The following is a 21,180-nucleotide window of genomic DNA, read 5'->3' as shown; positions in this document are numbered from 1 at the left end:
GGAGAGCCCTTCGAGTTACTGTTAAAGAACTGTTTATTCTTGTTTTCTACAGTATGAAGAGGTTGGTTCCATTTCTAAACCATGGCATACAAGGTAGAAAGGCAGCAACTGGAAAGACTGCTGGGAAGATAGAGCAGAAACGATAGCTTGGCAAAAAGGCAAAAGTCACAAATCATTAAAAAGAACAGAACAAAACAAAAACTGTGATAGTGTTACCCTATTAGGTGAAGGAAAAAACTCTGCTTTTCTTAAGGGTCCTGAATACATACATATTCTATCTAACATACATATGCTATCTTCTATGAGTGTTATGATTTTGTGCTTTACATTTAGATCTGTGATCCATTTTGAGTTAATTTTTGTAGAGGGTCTAGGTGTACAGTTTTTTTGGCATATATCCTCTCTTCTGTTCTCTTAGCTTCCTGGTTCAGTAGTTCCATTTCTGGCATTAATTTGGGGGGAACTTTTAGTCATTATTATTTCAAATATTTCTTCTGTTTTATTTCTCTTTATTCTCCTTATTACACGTATGTCATATCTTTTGTTGTCCCACAGTTTTTGAATATTCTGTTTTTTCCTGTTTGCTTTGCAATTTTAGAGGTCCTGTTGCGATATCCTTAAGCTCAAATCGATGATTATTTCCTCAGCCGTGTCCACTCTGCTAATAATCCCTTCAGAGACAATCTTTATTTCTCTCATAGTGTTTTAGATATCTAGCTTTTTTTCCCCTTAGGATTTCCATCTCCCTGCTTATATTGCCTGTCTGTCCTTGCATGTTGTCTACTCTATCCATTAGAATGCTTCACAAATTAACCACAGTTTTACGTTCCTGGCCTGATAATTCCAACATCTCTGCTGTAGCTGAGTCTGATTCTAATGCTTGCTTTTTGTTCCTTCAAAGTGTGATTTTTTTTCTTTTTTTTCTTTTTAGTATGTCTTGTAATTTTTTTTCTGAATAGCGTGACATGAAGTGTTGGGTTAATGGGCTGCCATAAATACTTCTTTAGTAATGTGGCGGTGAGGTGTGGGAGGAAGCAAAACGTTCTGTAGTCTTACGATGCTGTCTCAGTCTTTCGGTGAACCTGTGAACTTCATCATTGCTTCTCAGCCCCACCCATATTCCCTCTACCCTTCTTAGGTGGGAGAGGGTGGGTAGAGTGGCATTTCCCTTCTCCCAGGTCAGGTAGGCGCTGATAAATACCGGGCAGGTTGGGCTCTGGTTAACTCGTTTCTCCTGAGGACAGGCCTTGTTAAGAGCAGAGTGCTTTGGTGGATTTCAGGATGGTTCCTTTTCCCCTCCCCCTGCTAGAAGCGCTAGGTTTTTCTCCCACGCTCACTGTGAGACCTGGTAGAGGTTTCTCTTGGAGGTAAAGCCCCTGTATGACCAGGTCCCCCTGTAGTTTTTCCCTCAGCCTTGTGCACCTTGAGCCTACAGCAGTTCACCAGTGACAGTTCAGTCTTCCCTTCCTTGGCACTGGTTTTAGAGAAGTTGATGTTGATGGGTTTCTCTTCTAGTAAGTTGTGATTCTCTGTGTTTGCTTCTTTTTGGTCTCCAGTTTGGGTAGCAGCAGTTTTCTGTATGATCTCTGTTCTCCTGCATATCCAAAAGGAGCTCTTGACTTTTTTGGTTTGTTCAGGTAGACTAGAAACCAGAAGCTGATGTCTTTTCCCTTCACCTTCTCTTATCCTTCCCTCTCTCAACTTGTTAGCTCTACTTTTACCTACTTCATATTGAGAACATTGGCACCTTGTTCTAGAACTGTGATTCTTAATTATTTAATGTTTTGGCTTTAGATTGACCTTAGAATATAAAAATTCAATGTAAAAAGGTCTTTACAATATGATATAAATATTTTTACTTCAGTTCCAGACTTTGTACTCTGATTACATTCTTTTACTTTCTCCACTGCCTTTCTTTTTTTTTTTCTTGCACTGTTGCTTTCATATCCGTTCCTTTATTTTTTCTGAAATGTTCTCCTAGAGCATCTGTCAGTTTACTCTGTCAGAACTGGTTACTGCTTAGGCCAGTTGCATAGCCGTTCTCCATTGCAACGTTATTTCTCTGTTTTCTTGGTGTGTATCTACTTTTTTTCTGTATTCCCTGTCTCCAGATTTTGCTAAATAACATCATTTTCCCAAGAAGGGTTCATAGGAGATAAACTTATTAAAATTCCTTCATCTACGAAAGTATCTGTTTTTGTTACCATCTTGGTACTGGATACAGAATTCTAGTTTGAAAATACTTTTTCTTAGAACTTTGAGAATGTTGCTCTACTGCTTTCTGGTTTTCAGTATTACCAATGAGAAGTCTGATGCTAGTCCAGTTAATATTTTTTCTGAAGCACTCTTTCTTACCTCCCTGCCCTATGCCTGTTCTGGCTGCTCTTAGGATCTTTGTTTTATCTTTGCTGTTCTGAAGTTACACAATAATCATGTGTATAGGAATTCTTGAACTCATTATGTTGAGCACTCAGTAGACTCTTGCAGTCTGAAAACCTCTGTCCTTTAGCTTTGGGGTAAATCTCTTGTTCTTTGATTATCACTCTCCTCCTTCCTCTGCATTGTTTGTAGATATCATTTTAATAAAAATCTGGCCCATCTAGATTAATCTTCTTTGTTTCTTTTCTCTCGTATTTTCTAATTCACCTTTCCCTTTCTTGCTTCTAGAGAAAAAAAGATTTTTGTAAATCTTGTATTTTTACTGAACTTTGTATACAGCTGACCGTTGAACAGCATGGGTTTGAACTGTGCAAGTCTAGTAATGTGCAGATTTTTTTCCAAAAAGTATACAGTTGGCTCTTGGTACCTGTGGGTTCTGCATCATCAGGGATGCAGAGGACCAGCTATAGGACTTCAAGCATCCTTGAAGCATCCAAGGCAGGTCCTGGCAGGTCCTAGAACCAGTCCCCTGTAGATACCAAGGGACTGGCTATATTTCCATACCTCTTATCCTCTGATTTTTCCTTTTTCATAGTATCATTGCTATCCTGTTCTTGTTTTGTGAGTGATGCAGTATTATCTTAAATCTCCCAGAAGATATACTCTAGAATATTTTTAAGTGATTTTTCTTCCTTGAATTATGTCTTTCAGAGTTTTTTCCCCTCCCATTTGTAACTTTGGCAATTCTCTTCCATTTTGTAGCTTTCTTCAGTTGGTTGTTGATGTTAGAGGCAGTAGAAAAACTGAGCACTGTATAATGGGGCATAACACCTCAGAAGGCTGCCTCACTTTAGGAGGAGTGGGTCAGATGTTCTTTTTAACTGGGTTGCTAAATGCTGGAAACAGAAACTTTTCTCTAGGGCAGCAACTCCTGTCTAGGTCAGCAGTCCTAGTACTTCCTGGACATTTGCTTTTGTTAGCTTTTCGCTTCTTTGTCTTTACTTGGAGGGTAAAGTCTAGTTGCTGATACTCTGTGAGTGACTGTAGGGATGGGGAACTTCATCTCTGTCCCAGGCTCACTCAGTCATATCTAGCATTTCTGGATGAGTCCCTGCATTTTTCTGGCCAAAATGATTCTTCTCTGTGGATGTTCTTGGCGCTGACTTCTACCCTAGGTGTGGGTAGAAGAAGAATGTATGCCATACTAGGTGCGGCACCTGCTTTTCTTAAATTTATTTATTTACTTTTGGCCGTGCTGGGTCTTCGTTGCTGGGCGGGCGGGCTCTTCTCTAGTTGCGGCCAGCGGGGGCTGCTCTGGTGTGCGGGCTCCTCATGGCAGTGGCGTCTCGTTGTAGAGCTCGGGTCTGGAGTGTGGGCTTCAGAAGCTGCAGCCCGTGAGCCCAGCAGTTGCATTTCCCGGGCTCTGGAGCGCAGGTTCAGTGGTTGTGGCACGTGGGCTTAGTTACTCTGCGGTGTGGGATCTTCCTGGACCAGAGATTGCACTTGTGTCTCCTGCACTGGCAGGCGGATTCTTTACCACTGAGCCACCAGGGAAGCCCCGTCTGGTTTCTAATTGCTAAAATTTACCTAAATTTCCAGTTCTTTGTTCCCCTTTTCCTCTTGTTTATTTTTATGAATTCCCTTACTATCATTTTAAAAAGGTACCTGAAAGGAAAGGAGATACATTCCTGTGTTTGGTGTATTGTCTTAAGCCACAAGGTTCAGTATGCTTGCGAAGGCATGAGGGCACCCTATATTTTAGAATTTAAAGACTATTCTTCAAAAATTATAATAAAACCCAATTTGGTGCTTATAGGCGTTAGCTCTCAGCTCTCAGGAAAATGTGATTTTCAAGAATGATTTAGTCTTTGACATCCCTGACTAAATTAAGTACATTGTGATCAGGAGCGCAAGTAAAAAGTAATAATAATGATATTCGTGGACCAGACCTTGTTTTAAGTGCCATATGAGACAGTATATTCTTTTCCCCAGTTTACATATGAGGAAACTGAGGCACATTAAAATTATATAACTTCCTCAAATACTGTATGAATGATATAGAATAATTGCCTAGCAACAGTAATCTCTGTAGGTATTAAAGCAAACTACAATCTACTTTATCTTTTCCTAGAAAAAAGAAAAACCAGGCAGCCAGGATTCTGTGCCCTTCAGTAAGATGTTACAGTTATTCAGTTACAGTACCTGACTGTTACATTTGAAAGCATATTCTGTTTCTGCAGATTTGTTCTACAGTTGTACAAGTGTATAAAGATAGAGACAAACACATGAATGTTTATGGCATTATTTGTAATATAAAGCTGGAAAAATGTAAATGTTCATCAGTAAGGGGCTGGTTAATTTGCAATAGGAATAGTCATGCAGTGGAATGCTGTGTTTAAAAAAAATGAAAGAGAACTATATATGCTGATATAAAAAGATCTTTGAATAGTAGTATGTGGAAAAAATCATATATAGTATGACCCTACATGGGTAAAAAGTGTATGTGAAGTATGTGTGCTCATGTGTTTGTGTATGTGTAGAGAAAATTGGAAGAACATAAAAAAATTGGTACTTTTGATGAGAATTATAAGAACTTTTAATTCTGTATCCTAAGTATATCTTATTTCTTTTATCATGAGCATGTAGATTTTGTGATGTTAATAGAATGAAGGTTAATCGTTTTCAGTAGCTGTCAGCAGTAGACCAGCAGTCACTCACTGGCCCTGGGCTTCCTAAATGAGTTGGAATCTAATGGAAAGGGTGTGGGACTCTGTATCCTAGGCACTTTAAGTAGTTTTCATGATCAGATAGCTGTGTGAGCTTCTGCACAAATATACATGATTTAGAATAAGGGAAAATTACCATAAAGAGGCAATTAAAAGAGTGAGACTCCTTTGAATAATGCTGAACTAATAATAAATTTCTAAATTTGGAGGTGATAAATGATTTTCTTGGAAATTATCAAATATTTTAGAGATAGAAAACCTAGTTTATTCCCAATAACATGGAAGAAAATGAGTTGTGTATCAGAGATGCCCACCCTGTGTCATTGGTGAATTGTCTTCTAAATCTTTAAGGATTATGTAATTCCTAATCTATTTAAAGTATTTTAGAGCAGGAAAAAAGTAAAGCTTGCTAGTTGTGCTTACAAAGCCAACTCATATCAATTCCATACCTTTCAGATATAATATTTTTTGTACACTTAGTCATTTTAAGATTGTGATTAAAATTTTATATAAATATTATTTGAAAATGTAATGCACCATAACTAAATGGAAGTCATTTTAGGGATCAAAGGGTGGTTTGATGTTAGGAACTCTATTAATAGAACTATTAATATTAATAAGGCCAAAGAGATAAATAAACTATCTTCTCATTTTCTGCCCCAAAATGCACGTAATAAAAGTAATATCTCTCTGTGGTTTTTTAAAATATAAAGCCCCAAACAAAACTATTAGAATAGTAGAACTAGCTAAATAGTTTCTTAACAAAGGTATTGCACAGTACTAGCCAACATTGCCCTTAATGATAAAACAGTGAAGTGGTCTTGTTGAAGTTATAAACCAGACTGTACATGAAAATTGCTGTCCCAGTTAAAATCTCAATTTATTTTGATAAGTATTTTAAAGATTATTTGAAAGATTAAGTAACATGAGAATAGCAAAGAAAATTCTAAACAAGAACAAAAAGCAAAGGCTGGGCTAACCTTACTCCAGGTATTTAAATATTATAAAGCTAAAGTAATTTTAAAAGAAGGTTAAGTAGCTATATCCCAATTTAAAATTGTTTTAAAAAAATAAAGTAGAGATGACAAAAAAAGGATGTTAAAGATCCAGGAATAGTTATGTAGAACTGTGTAACACAGGGGGTCAAAAATAAATACATGTAAGTGTGTGAGTGGCTTTTCCAGTTGCTGGAGAAAAAGATGAAGTGACTAGAGATGAGAAACATTCGTATACTGACAGTGAGAGAATAAGTTTCAGTGACCTTTTGGAAAGGCAATTGGCGATAGGTAAAACATTTAAAAATATACTGATAGTTTGGTCCAGCAGGTCTCCTTCTAGGAATTTATTCCAAATATTTCTTTAGAGACAGCTTTTGCCTAATTCACAGATTGTGATAGTAATTTAGACTTCTTGGTAATTTAATCTTGATAGACTTCTTTAAACTGTTTTGTCAGGTATTATTTTTGTAAATTTATATGTCATAACTTGTTTCTTTCTCTCCAGTGCTCACACGGGGACACACACGCCTGACTTGGGCCACAGAACGAGTCTTGAAAGGGATGAAACCGGGAGGAGCTGTAGAGGAATAATTGCATTTATTGCCTCTGATTTTTTTAATCTACTCTTTTCAAAACATCTTTCCTGAGGCGGCAGCTTGGCATACAGACTTTTAAAATTTTGTTATGTCTGCTACAGTAGAAGGATAGTATTTCTCCTTGCTCTTCTACCCCATCCCACTCCCCACTTCCACCCTTACATCTTGGGAAGAACTTTGGGTTTGGAATCAAAAGACCTCATTTCTAGTGCCTCTTCTGCTGAACTAGCTCTGAGACTTAAGAGAAGCAGAAGTACCCTTCTAAATTTACTTTCTTTAAAGCCAAATATTTTAACCTGTTTTGTACTTGTCTTTCTACTTAAATTCCTCCTGTTTATTTCTTAACCCACAAACTGGATTTTATCCTACCTCATTCCTATAACCGCTCAAGTAACAAAACATAATTGCAAAACATCGAGTATATTTCCCCTCCTTTTTGGGGGTTCTACTGCTTCTCCTTTTTAGAAATTATCTATCGATTTTCTGATTAAATAATAATATATATTTTTGGAGTAAATACAGTCTCATGTAAATAAATATAGAAATATCTCTTAATCTCAGCACCCAGAAATAAATGATGACATATTCACTACCATTTTTATGTATATGTTACAAGAGAATTGGTTATGCTTATGTGTATACTGCTTTTTGCTTTCATAACATTAATCCTATAAGTGAATTTTAAAGGCTACATATTTTTCTCATATGGCTATTCCATAATTAATTTTATCTATTCTTGTGAGTTTAGGTTGCTTCTCATAGTACCTTGTATGTAAATCTGTATGTGCAATGATTGTTTCCTTTAAAGCTTGCTTACGCCTTCCAAAGCCTATCCCACCTTTGGTTTCCCACTTTCTGCTGGTGTTCTCCCTACTTTCTCTTTGATAAGCTCGGTTTCCTTTTGTCACTCTGGGCTTGCTGGCAGTCTCGTTTACTGGTCGCCCAGCTTTAGTCACGGCCTCCTGTCTGCTTCCTAGGTGCGGAGCGTCTCTCCATGTACTCCCTTCTGAACTCCAGGTCTTTGTCCTATTCCCGGGGTATCTCCCACTGAAAATCCCACAGGCACCTGAAACAGATGTAGCAGGGATGAACAAAGTACATGTGATCTCCTTTTAGGTCTTCCCTTTATCTGGCTCTTACCTGGTGTATTTTAGGTGCTTTGGGTTATAAGTAGAAGTATCTCAGATGTATAATGATCCCAGAGGGGGTTCCAGGTGGGCACAGTAACCACAACGCAGTGCCTTCATACCCTTGTGCTCCTCCATTCTTAGCTCTCACCCTCCTTTTCCCCACAGTTCTCCTAATGTAAACCTGCCTCTTTATCCTCCTTGCCCTTTTAAATTTACACAGAAGTGACGCCCCTTAGTGGCAGAAACAGGAACTTCCTCCCATGATGATCATTCATAGCAAAAATGACTGTCATCTTTCCTTGTGCAAGTAAACAAATGGTTATTGTGATTGTGATATATTGCTGAACCATCGATTGCAATTCTACTAAATACTTTACTTTTGACTTAGTACCACACCATCTCAGGTACCTTAATCTTCTTTGAATGTGTTGGGAAAAAGAAAATAGACTAAATATGCTCTCTTTGTACAAGAATTTGGATTTTTGAGAAGCGGAGACATGGTTACTTAGTGCTTGTTTTAAGGTTACTTTGTAATGTCTGTATAGCAGATATTAATACACTTTTGGGGATTATAATTTAATTTTGTAACCTAAAAGTCTCTTTTCCCCAATGGCTCAGCAGTAAAGACTCTGCCTTCTAGTGCAGGAAACATGTGTTTGATCCCTGGGCGGAAAGATTCCCCTGGAGAAGGAAATGGCAACCCACTCCAGTATTGTTGCCTGAAAAATCCCATGGACAGAGGAGCCTGGTGGGCTACAGTCCGAAGGGTCCCACACAACTGAGTGAGCGCAGTTTGATGCTTGGAGTAGCCAGTCAAGGAATACTTATCGAATGACTAGAACAATCCTTAAAAGGCTTCATGCTTTTTTTAAAAAAGGGCAAACAAAAATTGTTGTTTTAAAGAAAAGTAGCATAACCACATTAAATATAATCTGGAAAGTAAAGAGAAATAACCCATACTCGCAATCTCACCTAGCAAACTTGCTGGTAGAATCTTTATATATCTGGTTGTTTTAAAGTTTGTGCTTACGTGGTCAAAATTATGGATCATGCCCTTTCCCACTTAGTAAGTCATTTTATGGCTTACCTTAAATGGCTGGGTAATAATCTATTGGTTGCAGAAACTTTTGGACCTATTGTATGCACAGTGTTTATGAAGAAGAACAGATGGTACGTTTGTTTCTAAAAGATATGATTCTTAAGAAAAAAGTTATTCTAATAAAATATAATTGTTTATCACATGAATTTTACTAAGTAGGAGAATGACAACCTATCGTAAGGTCAGTGCCTTTTTATTTTCAAACATTTAAAACTGAAACTTGAAGAGTTGGTCATCAGTTGAGAGTAATATGCCATATGTCAGCTATATATTTTGGAAAAGTTACAAACAGAGGTTGGATAGTTGCTTATGTGGAGAATTATTGTCATAGTTCTTGATATTAACATTGTTTTCTTTTATAGATTATGGAGCTTTGTGGTGCAACAAGACTTGGTTATTTTGGAAGAAGTCAGTTCTATATTGCTTTGAAACTTGTAGCTGTTGCCCAGTCTGGCTTCCCTTTAAGAGTGGAAAGTATAAATACAGGTAACTATGGAATATATTAGTAACTGAAATGAAAGTGAACTTCTAATCAAAAATGAAATAAAGTCAATAGAACTGTGGAGCCTTTCTGATGTTTCAGTGGCATTTGTGACCTTGAGTTAACGTATCGTGATTTTATTCTTGCCATGCATTTTTCACTTGTTACTATTAGAAAAGTATGTCTACCTTAACTTGTTATGGCATTTATGTACTTCACACATATTTTATGGTAATATAAAAACTTAAATGGCAACTTTAATTTACTAAAAATTGCTTAGAATTTAGATGAATAATTTTATCAAGGTAGCTGATGAGTTGTAGTGACTATCTTCATATATGCCTTCCTTATGTTTGCTACTAAGTATAAAACATTATACTTAGTCTTTTCCTGTTTGGAAAAGCTATGAACATTCCATTTGAAATTTAGAAAGTATTAGTTAACCAAAATTTTGATTGGTAGAGACAGTATTAAAATATTGGCAGACTAAAACCCAAATACAAACATCTGCCCACCCTACAAGTGTCACCTAGGATAATTTGGCTTTCTAATATTTGAAGGCTCGTTGATGTCTAAGTAGTTGAAAATTCTTAATTTCTTAAGAATTAAATCCTTAAGAATTTCTTCTTCATTCTTAAATGCAGAGTTCTTTGGTTTTCATAGGGAATGGGGTGGGAAGAGAAAACTTGAGGTTTTCTGTAATGTTAGAATTTTTATAAAATAGTTTTAAGTACCACCTCTGTTTATTAGTCATCCAGAAGTTTTCAATGTGGAGCTCTCGTTTCATTGTTCTAGAATTGAGAGTTTACATTCTTTTTAGGTAATTTTTATTTTCTTTACATAAATGCTGTATAAACATTACTATTTTCCCTCCTTAATGTGGAGATTCTAAAGAGAAATGCAGGTAATCATGGTGCAGGGAAGTACACTTTCTTCTGAAGATGCTGCTGCTGCTGTATTGTTCTAGTCGAAAAATGTGCAGAGACATTCTCAGTCTTTTATCCTTTTCTCTCTTTAAAAGTGAATGTAGAATATTTGCATGTAGAGTGTCGTAAGCGGGACTAAAGTGGGAGGTATGACTAACGCCTTGTTCTGTGTCCTTGGTAGGTGGGGACAGTAAGATGTTTCCAGGAATTTCTGCATCGAAAATGTCTAGATTAATCTAGTTTCAAACTTAGTGACATATTCTTGTTTTGTTTAGAGCTCTAACATCTTCCTTTAGGGAACCAGTGTGAGTAGAAACAGTCTAGGCTTCAGGGTTAGACTGACCTGGCTGCAGATCCTAACTGTCAGTTACTGTCAGTGACCTTGGCATCTTAAGAGTCTCAGTTTCTTTATGTGTAAAATGGGGGTTTTGTAAAGTTTATATGGTTATGAGATAAATATAAAGTACAAAAAAAAGCCTGACATGCATTGAACATTTCATACAACTTAACCCCTTAGAGTGACAGTTTGATGTTACTACTACCTTCTACATTAGAGTTTCCCTAAACAGTCTAAGGGAGATGATCTGAATTTTGTGGCGATAAACATTTTGTGTCTGTTGTTTCTGTCTTAGTTTTTGCAAACATTCTTTCTAATAGCAAATTCATCTCTTATTTCAGTTTTTAATGTGTATACCTTATTTTATTTTGAAGTAATAATTTTTTTTGCGGTTAATAGTAAAGGACCTTCCTCTGCCAAGATTTGTTGCTTCAAAGAATGAACAGGAATCTCGTCATGCAACCTCATATTCGTCAGATTCTGAAAATCAAGGGTCTTACTCTGGTGTAATCCCCCCACCACCTGGCAGGGGACAAGTGAAAAAAGGGTCCACAGGCCATGATCCTGTCCAGCCTCGTGCATCTGTAGACCAGCAGGTAATCACGTACACGTTCATGCTATCAATTGATAGACTGTGGGAATGCTTACGCTAAAACATCTATTGACTGCCTGAGTAGTGAAAATGTTACCTTAAAATTTAAATTTTCACATAATGATGTTCTTTCTAGGAACCTGTGTCCCCAGTAGTTTCGCCACAGCAGTCCCCACCAACTTCTCCACACACATGGAGGAAGCACAACCGTCACCCCAGTGGAGGAAATAGTGAGAGGCCTCTTGCAGGACCTGGACCATTCTGGTCTCCCTTTGGTGAAGCACAATCAGGTACTTGGAAATTTTTTTAAAGTAACGTTTATTAAGGGCTATAAATTGAAGGAAACTTGATTGTGTTCCTTTAAGAGTTGCCTCTAAGTCAGCTTTTAATTTATAAGTTCAGTTCAGTCGCTCAGTCGTGTCCGACTCTTTGTAACCCCATGGACTGTAGCACACCAGGCCTCCCTGTCCACCACCAACTCCTGGAGTTTACTCAGACTCATTAAGTGCCTTGCTGCTGCTGCTGCTAAGTCGCTTCAGTTGTGTCCGACTCTATGCGACCCCATAGACGGAAGCCCACCAGGCTCCCCTGTCCCTGGGATTCTCCAGGCAAGAACACTGGAGTGGGTTGCCATTTCCTTCTCCAATGCATGAAAGTGAAAAGTGAAAGGGAAGTTGCTCAGTCATGTCCGACTCTTCACGACCCCATGGACTGCAGCCTTCCAGGCTCCTCCGTCCATGGGATTTTCCAGGCAAGAGTACTGGAGTGGGGTGCCATTGCCTTCTCCAGTTAAGTTCCTTAAATAGAAGCAAAAGCCAACTGTGAAAGTTTCTAAGTAAATTGATTGGTAATTGCATTTACTTATATCTGTGATGCTTAGACAAAAGTTTATAGGTATCAGATTCTCTCTGAAGGGTAAAATGTATAAGAGATATATTATATTGAAGATATATTCCCAGGTATATATATTATATTAGTGAAGGGAAGTATACTTTGTTATAAAAATGATTCTGCTGCTGTATTGCTTATTATAGCAATAAACTGGTTATTATGTCAAATGAGGTATAATTTTAAATTGACAGATAAGATTCCATTTTTGAAATTGTTATTATTTCCTCAGAGTTAGCTTTTTAAAAGAAAACTTGTCCATGTGTGTGGTGATTTGTTATCATTAAAAACCTGGTAACTAAAAAAAAAAAAAAACCTGGTAACTTTATTTTTTCTTCCAAAAGTGAGTCAGCATGTTTACCCATTCTGTTTTTAGGTTCTTCTGCTGGTGATGCAGTGTGGTCAGGACATTCTCCACCTCCACCTCAAGAAAATTGGGTCAGTTTTGCAGATACTCCACCAACCAGTACTCTTTTAACCATGCATCCTGCTTCTGTCCAGGTGTGACATTTTATTGGTATTGCATTTTTATTTGCTTCATTAAAAGTATTGCTGCTGTCATTGTTTTTATATTTTGCTGTTGCACATTTTATAAATACAAGTTCACTCTTTTATTAAGAAAAAAAGAGCTTTGTGCCTTTTCTTCAAGTCTTTTCATTGGAATGTTTTATTGAAAGTTTTGGCTGATTTTTCTTGCTAATTCCATAGTGAAGTTTTGAAAGGTTTTTGCATCTAGGAATGTATTTGCTTGGCTTTCTTAGCACCCTTTACATAGCTTTCTGTTGCTTACATATTGCTGTCATTCTACACATTTATGTAATCTTTGTGCAAAAATGTTTAATAACCTATGTAACAAATATGTGGTTTGCTGATGAGTTTGTTAAGACGTATTTTTAAACATCCACAAAAAGTAAGTTTTACTTTCAAAGATAAGTAACTTAACAATCTTGGTCCATATAGTCATATAGATAGATACTGTACTGAGGAAAAAATGTTTCATTACAGGACCAGACAACAGTACGAACTGTAGCCTCAGCTACAACTGCCAATGAAATTCGTAGGCAATCCAGTAGTTACGACGATCCTTGGAAAATAACAGATGAACAAAGACAGTATTATGTAAATCAATTTAAAACCATTCAGCCTGATCTAAACGGATTTATTCCAGGTGAGTTGTTGAAAACAGAAGTTCTTATAAATGGGATAGGATGGTCTCAGTTTCATAATCTCAAAGACATGGTTTTATTGGTCAGTGATGATAAAGGATAAATTAATTTTCAAATTGTCTAAAAAGTTTATAGTCACTGGAAACCAAAAATATGATATGTACACATGTTAAGGTTACCTTTTTCTCAGTGACAGAAGTCTTAAGACTCTTACCTCACATTTTATTCTTGGAGCTGTAAGTCCAGAATAACACTAAACAACACTGTTTTAATATTTCAGGATCTGCAGCTAAAGAGTTTTTTACAAAATCAAAACTTCCTATTCTTGAACTTTCTCATATTTGGTAAGTATGGTGTATCATTAGTTGGGTAATGTGGGTTGTTTCAAAGGAGTTTACAGCAGGTAGATTTTTGAACTTAAAAGTAAACTATTAGAGTAACCTTTTCAAGAATGTTCTCAAAGAACTCAGTATTGCCTTATAATATCCAGCTTCTCTCTCACTCTTTAGAAGGGAACTAAGTGATTACTCTGCAGTAGTTCTTTAAAGTGTGCTAAAAGTTTTTAAGCTGTATCAGCTGTTTCTTGTTGAAAGAATAATGTGTGGCATAAAAGCTGGTTTGCTCATACATGGTTATGTTTATCCCATTTGGTTTTTAACAGGGTAAATAAGTCCTATACCAAGGCATGATCTCAAGAACATGCTTAGCTCCGATCTAAATTTAGACTGAGACTCAGGATAGCTGGTATGTAGTTGAAATTAGCCATCAGAACACAAATTGCATTCACAAATTACTTTTTAAAAGCAATTATCAGATAAATACATGTTATTTCTACTTTATATCAATGTATTTATTTATACTCTAAATTACTTTGTTAGTAGCATCTTTAGAAGCATAGGATACTATGGTAGGAAAGGTAGATAATGCCTAAAACTGAAAAATCAAGAACTGGCAATATATGCATGCTGTTAACATTTATGTAATTTAAGGTAATAAATTAAAAAATGATTGCTCCTGCAACCAGGAAATGGACACCAGGGTGGGGCTGCTGTTTCAGGACTTGTAATTCTGTTGGATGCTTTAAAATGCATACATGTAGAAATTTGATGACAATAAAAGCAGTTTTTAAAAATTTCAGTGACATTATTAAGTAACCCAGGGTTTAACTAAATCCTTTTACTAGAAATGCATGTGGGTTAAAGGTCATTTTTTGGTGACTTTATTTATTGGAACTGTTTTTTCAGCATTTTGTTTATGAGATTTTAAAGTATACAGAAAAGTGTAAAAAGTTGTGCCTTGAACACCCATATGCCCACTGCCTACAATTAACAGTTTGCTGTATTTGTTTTGGTGGCTCAAACGGTAAAGTGTCTGCCTGCAATGTGGGAGACCCGGGTTCAATCCCTGGGTCAGGAAAATCCCCTGGAGAAAGAAATGGCAACCCAATCCAGTACTCTTGCCTGGAAAATTCCATGGACTGAGGAGCCTGGTAGGCTACAGGCCATGGGGTCACAAAGAGTCAGACAAGACTGAGCAACTTCACTTTCACTTTCATATTTGTTTTGGGCTTCCCAGGTGGTGCTAGTGGTAAAGAACCTGCCTGCCAATGGAGGAGACATAAGAGACCCGGGTTTGATCCCTGGGTTGGGAAGATCCCTTGGAGAAGGGCATAGTAACACAATCCAGTATTCTTGCCTGGAGAATCCCATGGGCGGAGGAGCCTGTGAGGCTACAGTCCGTGGGGTCGCAGAGTGGGACATGACTGAAGCAACTTAGCATGCACATACTTGTTTTACTACATGTCCTTCCATCTGTGGAATTTTTTAAATTGTTAATTGCTATTTTCTGGGAAAGAATTTCTCTTGCTTCTTTTTGAAACCTAAAAGGAGCCAAAGCAGAATATGATTATATTAATAATAAGTTTTTATTCTAGGGAACTCTCAGACTTTGATAAAGATGGAGCCTTGACACTGGATGAGTTTTGTGCTGCTTTTCATCTGGTAGTTGCTAGGAAGAATGGCTATGACTTGCCGGAAAAACTCCCTGAAAGCTTAATGCCCAAACTGATTGATCTGGAAGATTCAGCAGGTAAGATCAGGAGCTGAAGAGACCTGACTGCATACTTCCACAAATATAACACTTGATTCCTAAAGCAAAATCAAGATGTGATAACTTAGGTTAAGAGCTTAGACATTTCATCAAAAGCACATAGATTTGCCATCAGAATAGACTGTATGGGTTAAACCTGAAATAATGGTTTCACTTATTTAGTAAACTTGAAATAAAAAGATAAAGAATATATGCCACTATGTATGTCACTGTTTCACTTAACACTCACGAATTGTGAAGATCTGAAGAGCATTTCACAGTGTCTTGTTATTTTGTGGCCCTTAAGTGTATTATAAATTATCTGAAGTGGTTAAAGGAGCCAGTCTCCATTATCAGCATTTTTTCATTTAAGGTGTCTTGATCTGTTGAAGGGAATGCCTGATTTATCATTAGATCTTTGCAGACCAAAAGCGTTTCCTTTAAAAAGCCCACTTCTTTTCTTCAGACTCTGAAGAAGTCTGGGAAATTTGTATTTGATTATAGATAATGCTTTTAAAAAATATTTACTGGAATGTTTTTATAAGGCCTCATATTGCCTGGTAGCTTTCTTTAAAAGGAAACAGGAATAGAATACATTTTCCTTGCATTCTGAATGAATAAGAGGAAATTAATGCTAAATTCTTAACAAGTTTAATTAAACCTAAATTACTGTTTTCAAATTTTTTAAATCTAAATTCTCTTTTGTGTGTTAGGTTGGAAGGAATTTTATAGTTGTAAGAAGATAGAACAGAATTTGGCTCTTAAAAGAGCAACTTCTATTTAACTCAGAAATGAAATGATCTGACTTCTTTTTCTAAATTACATGGAAGGAACCATAAACACGTCATTACTTTCCGGAAGAGAACAGGTCTCCTTGGAGTTAAGAACTTGAGTGTGCTTCTGGTTTGTCAGTTCCTCTCTGACCTTGGGCAAGGTCTCACCAGTCACTCTGTTTTTTCATCTGTTTCTCCACCTGAAATGTGAATTTGACCATTCCTATTTTAAGACTTGAATTATATATTGACTCTTTATCTACCAGTAGGTTGATTAAATAATTTACTGTTGGTTTCAGTTCTTTACAAACACTATCCTGTGAGAATCCCAGGATTTTCCTGATCATTTCAGGTAGTTATTTGGTATCAGTTACCCTCTAACTTGAGCTGAAAGCTAAGTGTTTTTGTTAGATAACTTTGCTTTGGTTTACCTAATTAAGAAATAAATAAAAATTACTTCTTTATTTAGCATATTTGTTAGGTAAGCCAAAAGGGAGACAGTTGTGATAGCTACAGACTTGCTGTATCATTGATTTATAAATTGGACCTTGTATGTAGAGATTTTCTATGACTTTAATTTTTAAAAAACTGATAGTGTACTAACAAGAAATAAGTCAGACTTACTCTGTTGTATGTCATTTTCTGGAGACTTCTCTGGTCTTATTAACTGTTGGATTCAGATAGGTGAATGTGGCTTTCAGGTTTTTGTAGTTTAGTCTTTTTTTTCTTTCTTTAATTTAAATAAAGTCTTGTTTTTTGTCATGTTGATCTGATGGAGTTTTAAGACTGATGATTCAAGAAATTCTTTCCTGGGCATTTGTCTCTTTATGTCTGCTGGATTTGTTTGGCAAAGAGACACTCTGGTTTTTTGCCTGCATGTATCTATACACTATTGCTCTAATTATAATTTTAAGGGTGTCAAAGACTCAATTTTTTCCAATTCTAATATTATATGATTTTCCAGTCACATTTATTGTAAATGTTTTGACCACACGATATTAGATTAAAATCTGCTTTGCCTACTTATAAATGATAAATTTGGAGTTCTGTTTGGAGGTGGGAAGAATCATTTAATCTTTCTTCTCCTGCCTATTGTAAGCCTGAGATTTATATGACACAGAGTCCCTTGAAGTATAGAAATTGTTGTGTGACACTGTGTTTCAATCAGTATCTTTAAAAACCATTTTTCTAAAAAAAAAAAAAAAACCATTTTTCTTTTTTTTTTTTTCCTAAAAACCATTTTTAAATAGCTGTGTTTTTAGAAGTTCCCAGTTAAAGGAGAAATACCTAAATACTTTCTTTTGGCTGACCTGAGAGGTATCATAAACATCCCTTCCGTGGAGCCCTTGTGACTTCCAGGCATGGGTGGTTTCTGTCTTCTCTGATCTGTCACAGCATATCCTACGTTGCTGTTCATTTCGGCACATATTATGCTGAACCCTGTTCTTTTGTCCCCTTCTTTCTACTACAACATTCTGAGCACCTTAAAAAACTGGAAATGATCATATTCATTGTAGTATTCTCAGGACCTTGCACTTTGCATGCAAGCACTAAGTAGCTCAGTAAATAATTATTGAGTTCAGCTCAGTTGCTCAGTCATATCCGACTCTTTGCGACTCCATGAACTACAGCATGCCAGGCCTCCCTGTCCATCAACTCCCAGAGTCTACCCAAACCCATGTCCATTGAGTCGGTGATGCCATCCAACCATCTCATCCTCTGTCATCCCCTTCTCCTCCTGCCCTCAATCTTTCCCAGCTTCAAGGTCTTCTCAAATGAGTCAGCCCTTCGCATCAGGTGGCCAAAGTATTGGAGTTTCAGCTTCAACATCAGTCCTTCCAATGTACACCCAGGACTGATCTCCTTTAGGATGGACTGGTTGGATCTCCTTGCAGTCCACGGGACTCTCAAGAGTCTTCTCCAACACCAAAGTTCAAAAGCATCAATTCTTCGGGACTCAGCTCTCTTTATAGTCCAACTCTCACATCCGTGCGTGACCACTGGAAGAACCATAGCCTTGACTAGACGGACCTTTGTTGACAAAGTAATGTCTCTGCTTTTTAATATGCTGTCTAGGTTGGTCATAACTTTCCTGCCAAGGAGTAAGCATCTTTTAATTTCATGGCTGCAGTCACCATCTGAAGTGATTTTGGAGCCCAGAAAAATAAAGTCTGACACTGTTTCCACTGTTTCCCCATCTTATTTGCCGTGAAGTGATGGGACCGGATGCCATGATCTTAGTTTTCTGAACGTTGAGCTTTAAGCCAACTTTTTCACTTTCCTCTTTCACTTTCATCACGAGGCTCTTTAGTTCTTCTTCACTTTCTGCCATGAGGGTGGTGTCATCTGCATATCTGAGGTTATTGATATTTCTCCTGGCAATCTTGATTCCAGCTTGTGCTTCCTCCAGCCCAGCGTTTCTCATGATGTACTCTCCATTATTATGCTAAATATGTGCCATTTTTAAAGTAAAATATTTTTTAACATTTCTGGCTTTGAAAATAAAATCATTTGTTGTCATAAGTTTATGATGTTTTGTTGTTATTTTGTTGTTTAGTTGCTAAGTCATATCTGACTCTTTTGCAACCCCATGGACTGGACTCTGCCAGGCTCCTCTGTCCATGGACTTTCTCAGGCAAGGACACTGGAATGGGTTCCCATTTTCTTCTCCAGAGGATCTTCCTGACCCAGGGATTGAACCCCCAAGTCTCCTGCATTGGCAAGCAGATTCTTTACACCACTGAGCCATTAGCTCCACAAGTATTCTGTATTTATAATTTAAATAACTCTTATAGAAAGGTAGATGATAAACAGTGATGACAAGTTACAGTTGCTTGAAGTAGTTTTCTCTAGGTGTGCAAACATAGGTGGGATAAATATGTATTTTATCCAAAGTCATTTGAACAGATTTATAGGATTACATATCAGATGGCTTCTCTTGTGGCTCAGATGGTAAAGAATCTGCCTGCAATCGGGAGACCTGGGTTCAGTCCCTAGGTTGGAAAGATCCCCTGGAGGAGGGCATGGCAACCCACTCCAGTATTCTTGCCCGGAGAATTCCATGGACAGAGGAGCCTGGTGGGATACAGTCCATGGGGTCAGAAAGAGTCGGACACGACTGAGCGACTAAGCACAAATATCAGATAAACCAGAAAAACTCTAAGGCTCATAGGTAGAAGTACTTGTGTGGACCTGAATTAAAATATTTAACACTGACCATCTCTGAATTTGGCAATGCAGTTCTCATTGTTAAGTTGCTAAGTCACGTCTGACCCTGTGACCCCATGGATTGCAGCTCACTAGGCTCATCTGTCCTTCACTATCTCCCACAGTTGGCTCAAACTCCTGTCCATTGAATCAGTGATGCTGTCTAACCCTCTCATCCTCTGCCGCCCCCCACTTCTCCTACCCTCAATCTTTCCCGGCATCAGTCATTTCCAATGAGTTGGCTCTTCGCACCAGGTGCCTGAAAGGATTGGAGCTTCAACTTCAGCATCAGTCCTTCCAGTGAATATTCAGTGCTGTGCAGTAGGTTCTTATTAGTAACCTATTTTATATATATAGTAGCATATATGTGTTGATTCCCCGTCTCCCAATTTATGCACCCCACTTGAAAGAAAGATTAAGGTTGTGTGCTAGCCTACCACAACTGTACCTTAAAGAAAAAAGAAAGCATGTTGAGTTGTTATTTATCTTAAAACTCCATGTCAAAAAAAAAACAACAAACCCTCCATGTCTTAAACTCAGTTTCCAAAGAATCATCTTTTTAGCACAATTGCTATTTTATGTATATTTTATGTGATCATTTGGTCAGTCTCTTAAACTAGCTTAGAGGTGTCCCGGCAGGTGACAGATCCCAGGCAGATCTGTCTTGTTCATTATATTTAAGTATCTCACAGGGTGCAAATTGAGTACATAAGTAGCCGTTTATGTTTTTGAAATGTCTAAATGACTGAACCACTTGTTTTTTAAAACTGTTTCCTGTCTTCACACCACACAGCTCACATGAGCACCTTGGTAGGATCTGGTTGAGATACTCAAAGATGGAAAGGAATTTGTTCACTATTCTGTGTCCTTTCCATAATCACTTCTTTAAGCAGTAAATTTGAGTGTGTTTCATTGTTGTTAATATAATACATAGCATAGGCCCCCAAGCTCCTAGTGGTATTTAACATGAATGTTTTTAAAGCCAGAGACTTTTTATTTATGAGTAATTTGCCAAAAAGCCATACTTGAGACTAGGTTGATTAATGTTAGGTTCTTTCACCAGAAAATTTAACATATAAAAGCCCACAGAAATAACATGTGCAGCTGTTTTTACACAAGTGCAATCACACTATACATCTGTGAATTTTTTTCTAATAATGTTGGACATCTCTGCCCTTATTACATATAGAGTTGTCACATTCTTTGTCATACATATGAATGTTCCTTAATTCAGCCAGCTTCATATTGATGGAATTTTCAGATAATTTCCTGGCTTTATCTTTAAAATGGTGCTGGGGAAAAAAAAAAAACCACATTTTTGTTTTGTACAAAGAAAGTTGAATCTTTGTTTTGGAAAATTTGCTCTCCAGGTGCCTTTAGTTGCAGAGATAAAAATAATAAAAATAGGCACAATATTCACCATTACCACTACGTCTAAGGAATTAGTTCTTAAGCACACCCCACCCCCATATCTGTATACATTCTTAATGGCATCATTTCTTTTCAGAATGTGGGGTATTGGAACTGATGGATCAGAACAACTGCAAATACTGGCAAAGGGGCACCACTTAATGAGATTGGAAAAAATACTTAGCCTCCTCAGATTCCTGGCAGAAATTGACAAACACTTTTCTGTTTGTCACAGAAAAGTGACAAACAAGGCTAGCTCATACTTAAAAGAGAAAATCTCTGCAAGAGTGACACTAGGGGCTTTACAAGATTACGGTTTAAATACAGTAGATTTAATGAGAGTCTTGGGAATATTTAATGATACCCTTAATTATTCTTGCAGAA

At 37.2% G+C, this 21,180-nt stretch overlaps 1 protein-coding gene across 5 annotated transcripts in view; it reads left to right on the top strand.

Annotated features, from left to right (window-relative positions):
* The window catches only part of REPS1 (RALBP1 associated Eps domain containing 1), an 87,928-nt gene that overhangs the window by 29,676 nt on the left and 37,072 nt on the right, over positions 1-21,180 (top strand). For 4 of the 5 annotated variants that reach the window (XM_043888155.1, XM_043888154.1, XM_043888158.1 and 1 more), the window contains exons 2-8: positions 9,291-9,414; positions 11,072-11,268; positions 11,401-11,554; positions 12,529-12,653; positions 13,158-13,320; positions 13,599-13,662; positions 15,252-15,406. In XM_043888155.1, coding sequence (XP_043744090.1) covers positions 9,291-9,414; positions 11,072-11,268; positions 11,401-11,554; positions 12,529-12,653; positions 13,158-13,320; positions 13,599-13,662; positions 15,252-15,406 — 982 coding nt within the window. The remainder of the gene's footprint in view (positions 1-9,290; positions 9,415-11,071; positions 11,269-11,400; positions 11,555-12,528; positions 12,654-13,157; positions 13,321-13,598; positions 13,663-15,251; positions 15,407-21,180) is intronic. The other variant, XM_043888156.1, reaches the window with a different exon arrangement.

The sequence above is a fragment of the Cervus elaphus genome, chromosome 26 (assembly GCF_910594005.1).
Source record: "Cervus elaphus chromosome 26, mCerEla1.1, whole genome shotgun sequence".
NCBI lineage: Eukaryota > Metazoa > Chordata > Mammalia > Artiodactyla > Cervidae > Cervus > Cervus elaphus.
Note: the sequence above shows the minus strand (reverse complement) of the source record. Positions and strands in the feature narration are given on the sequence as shown.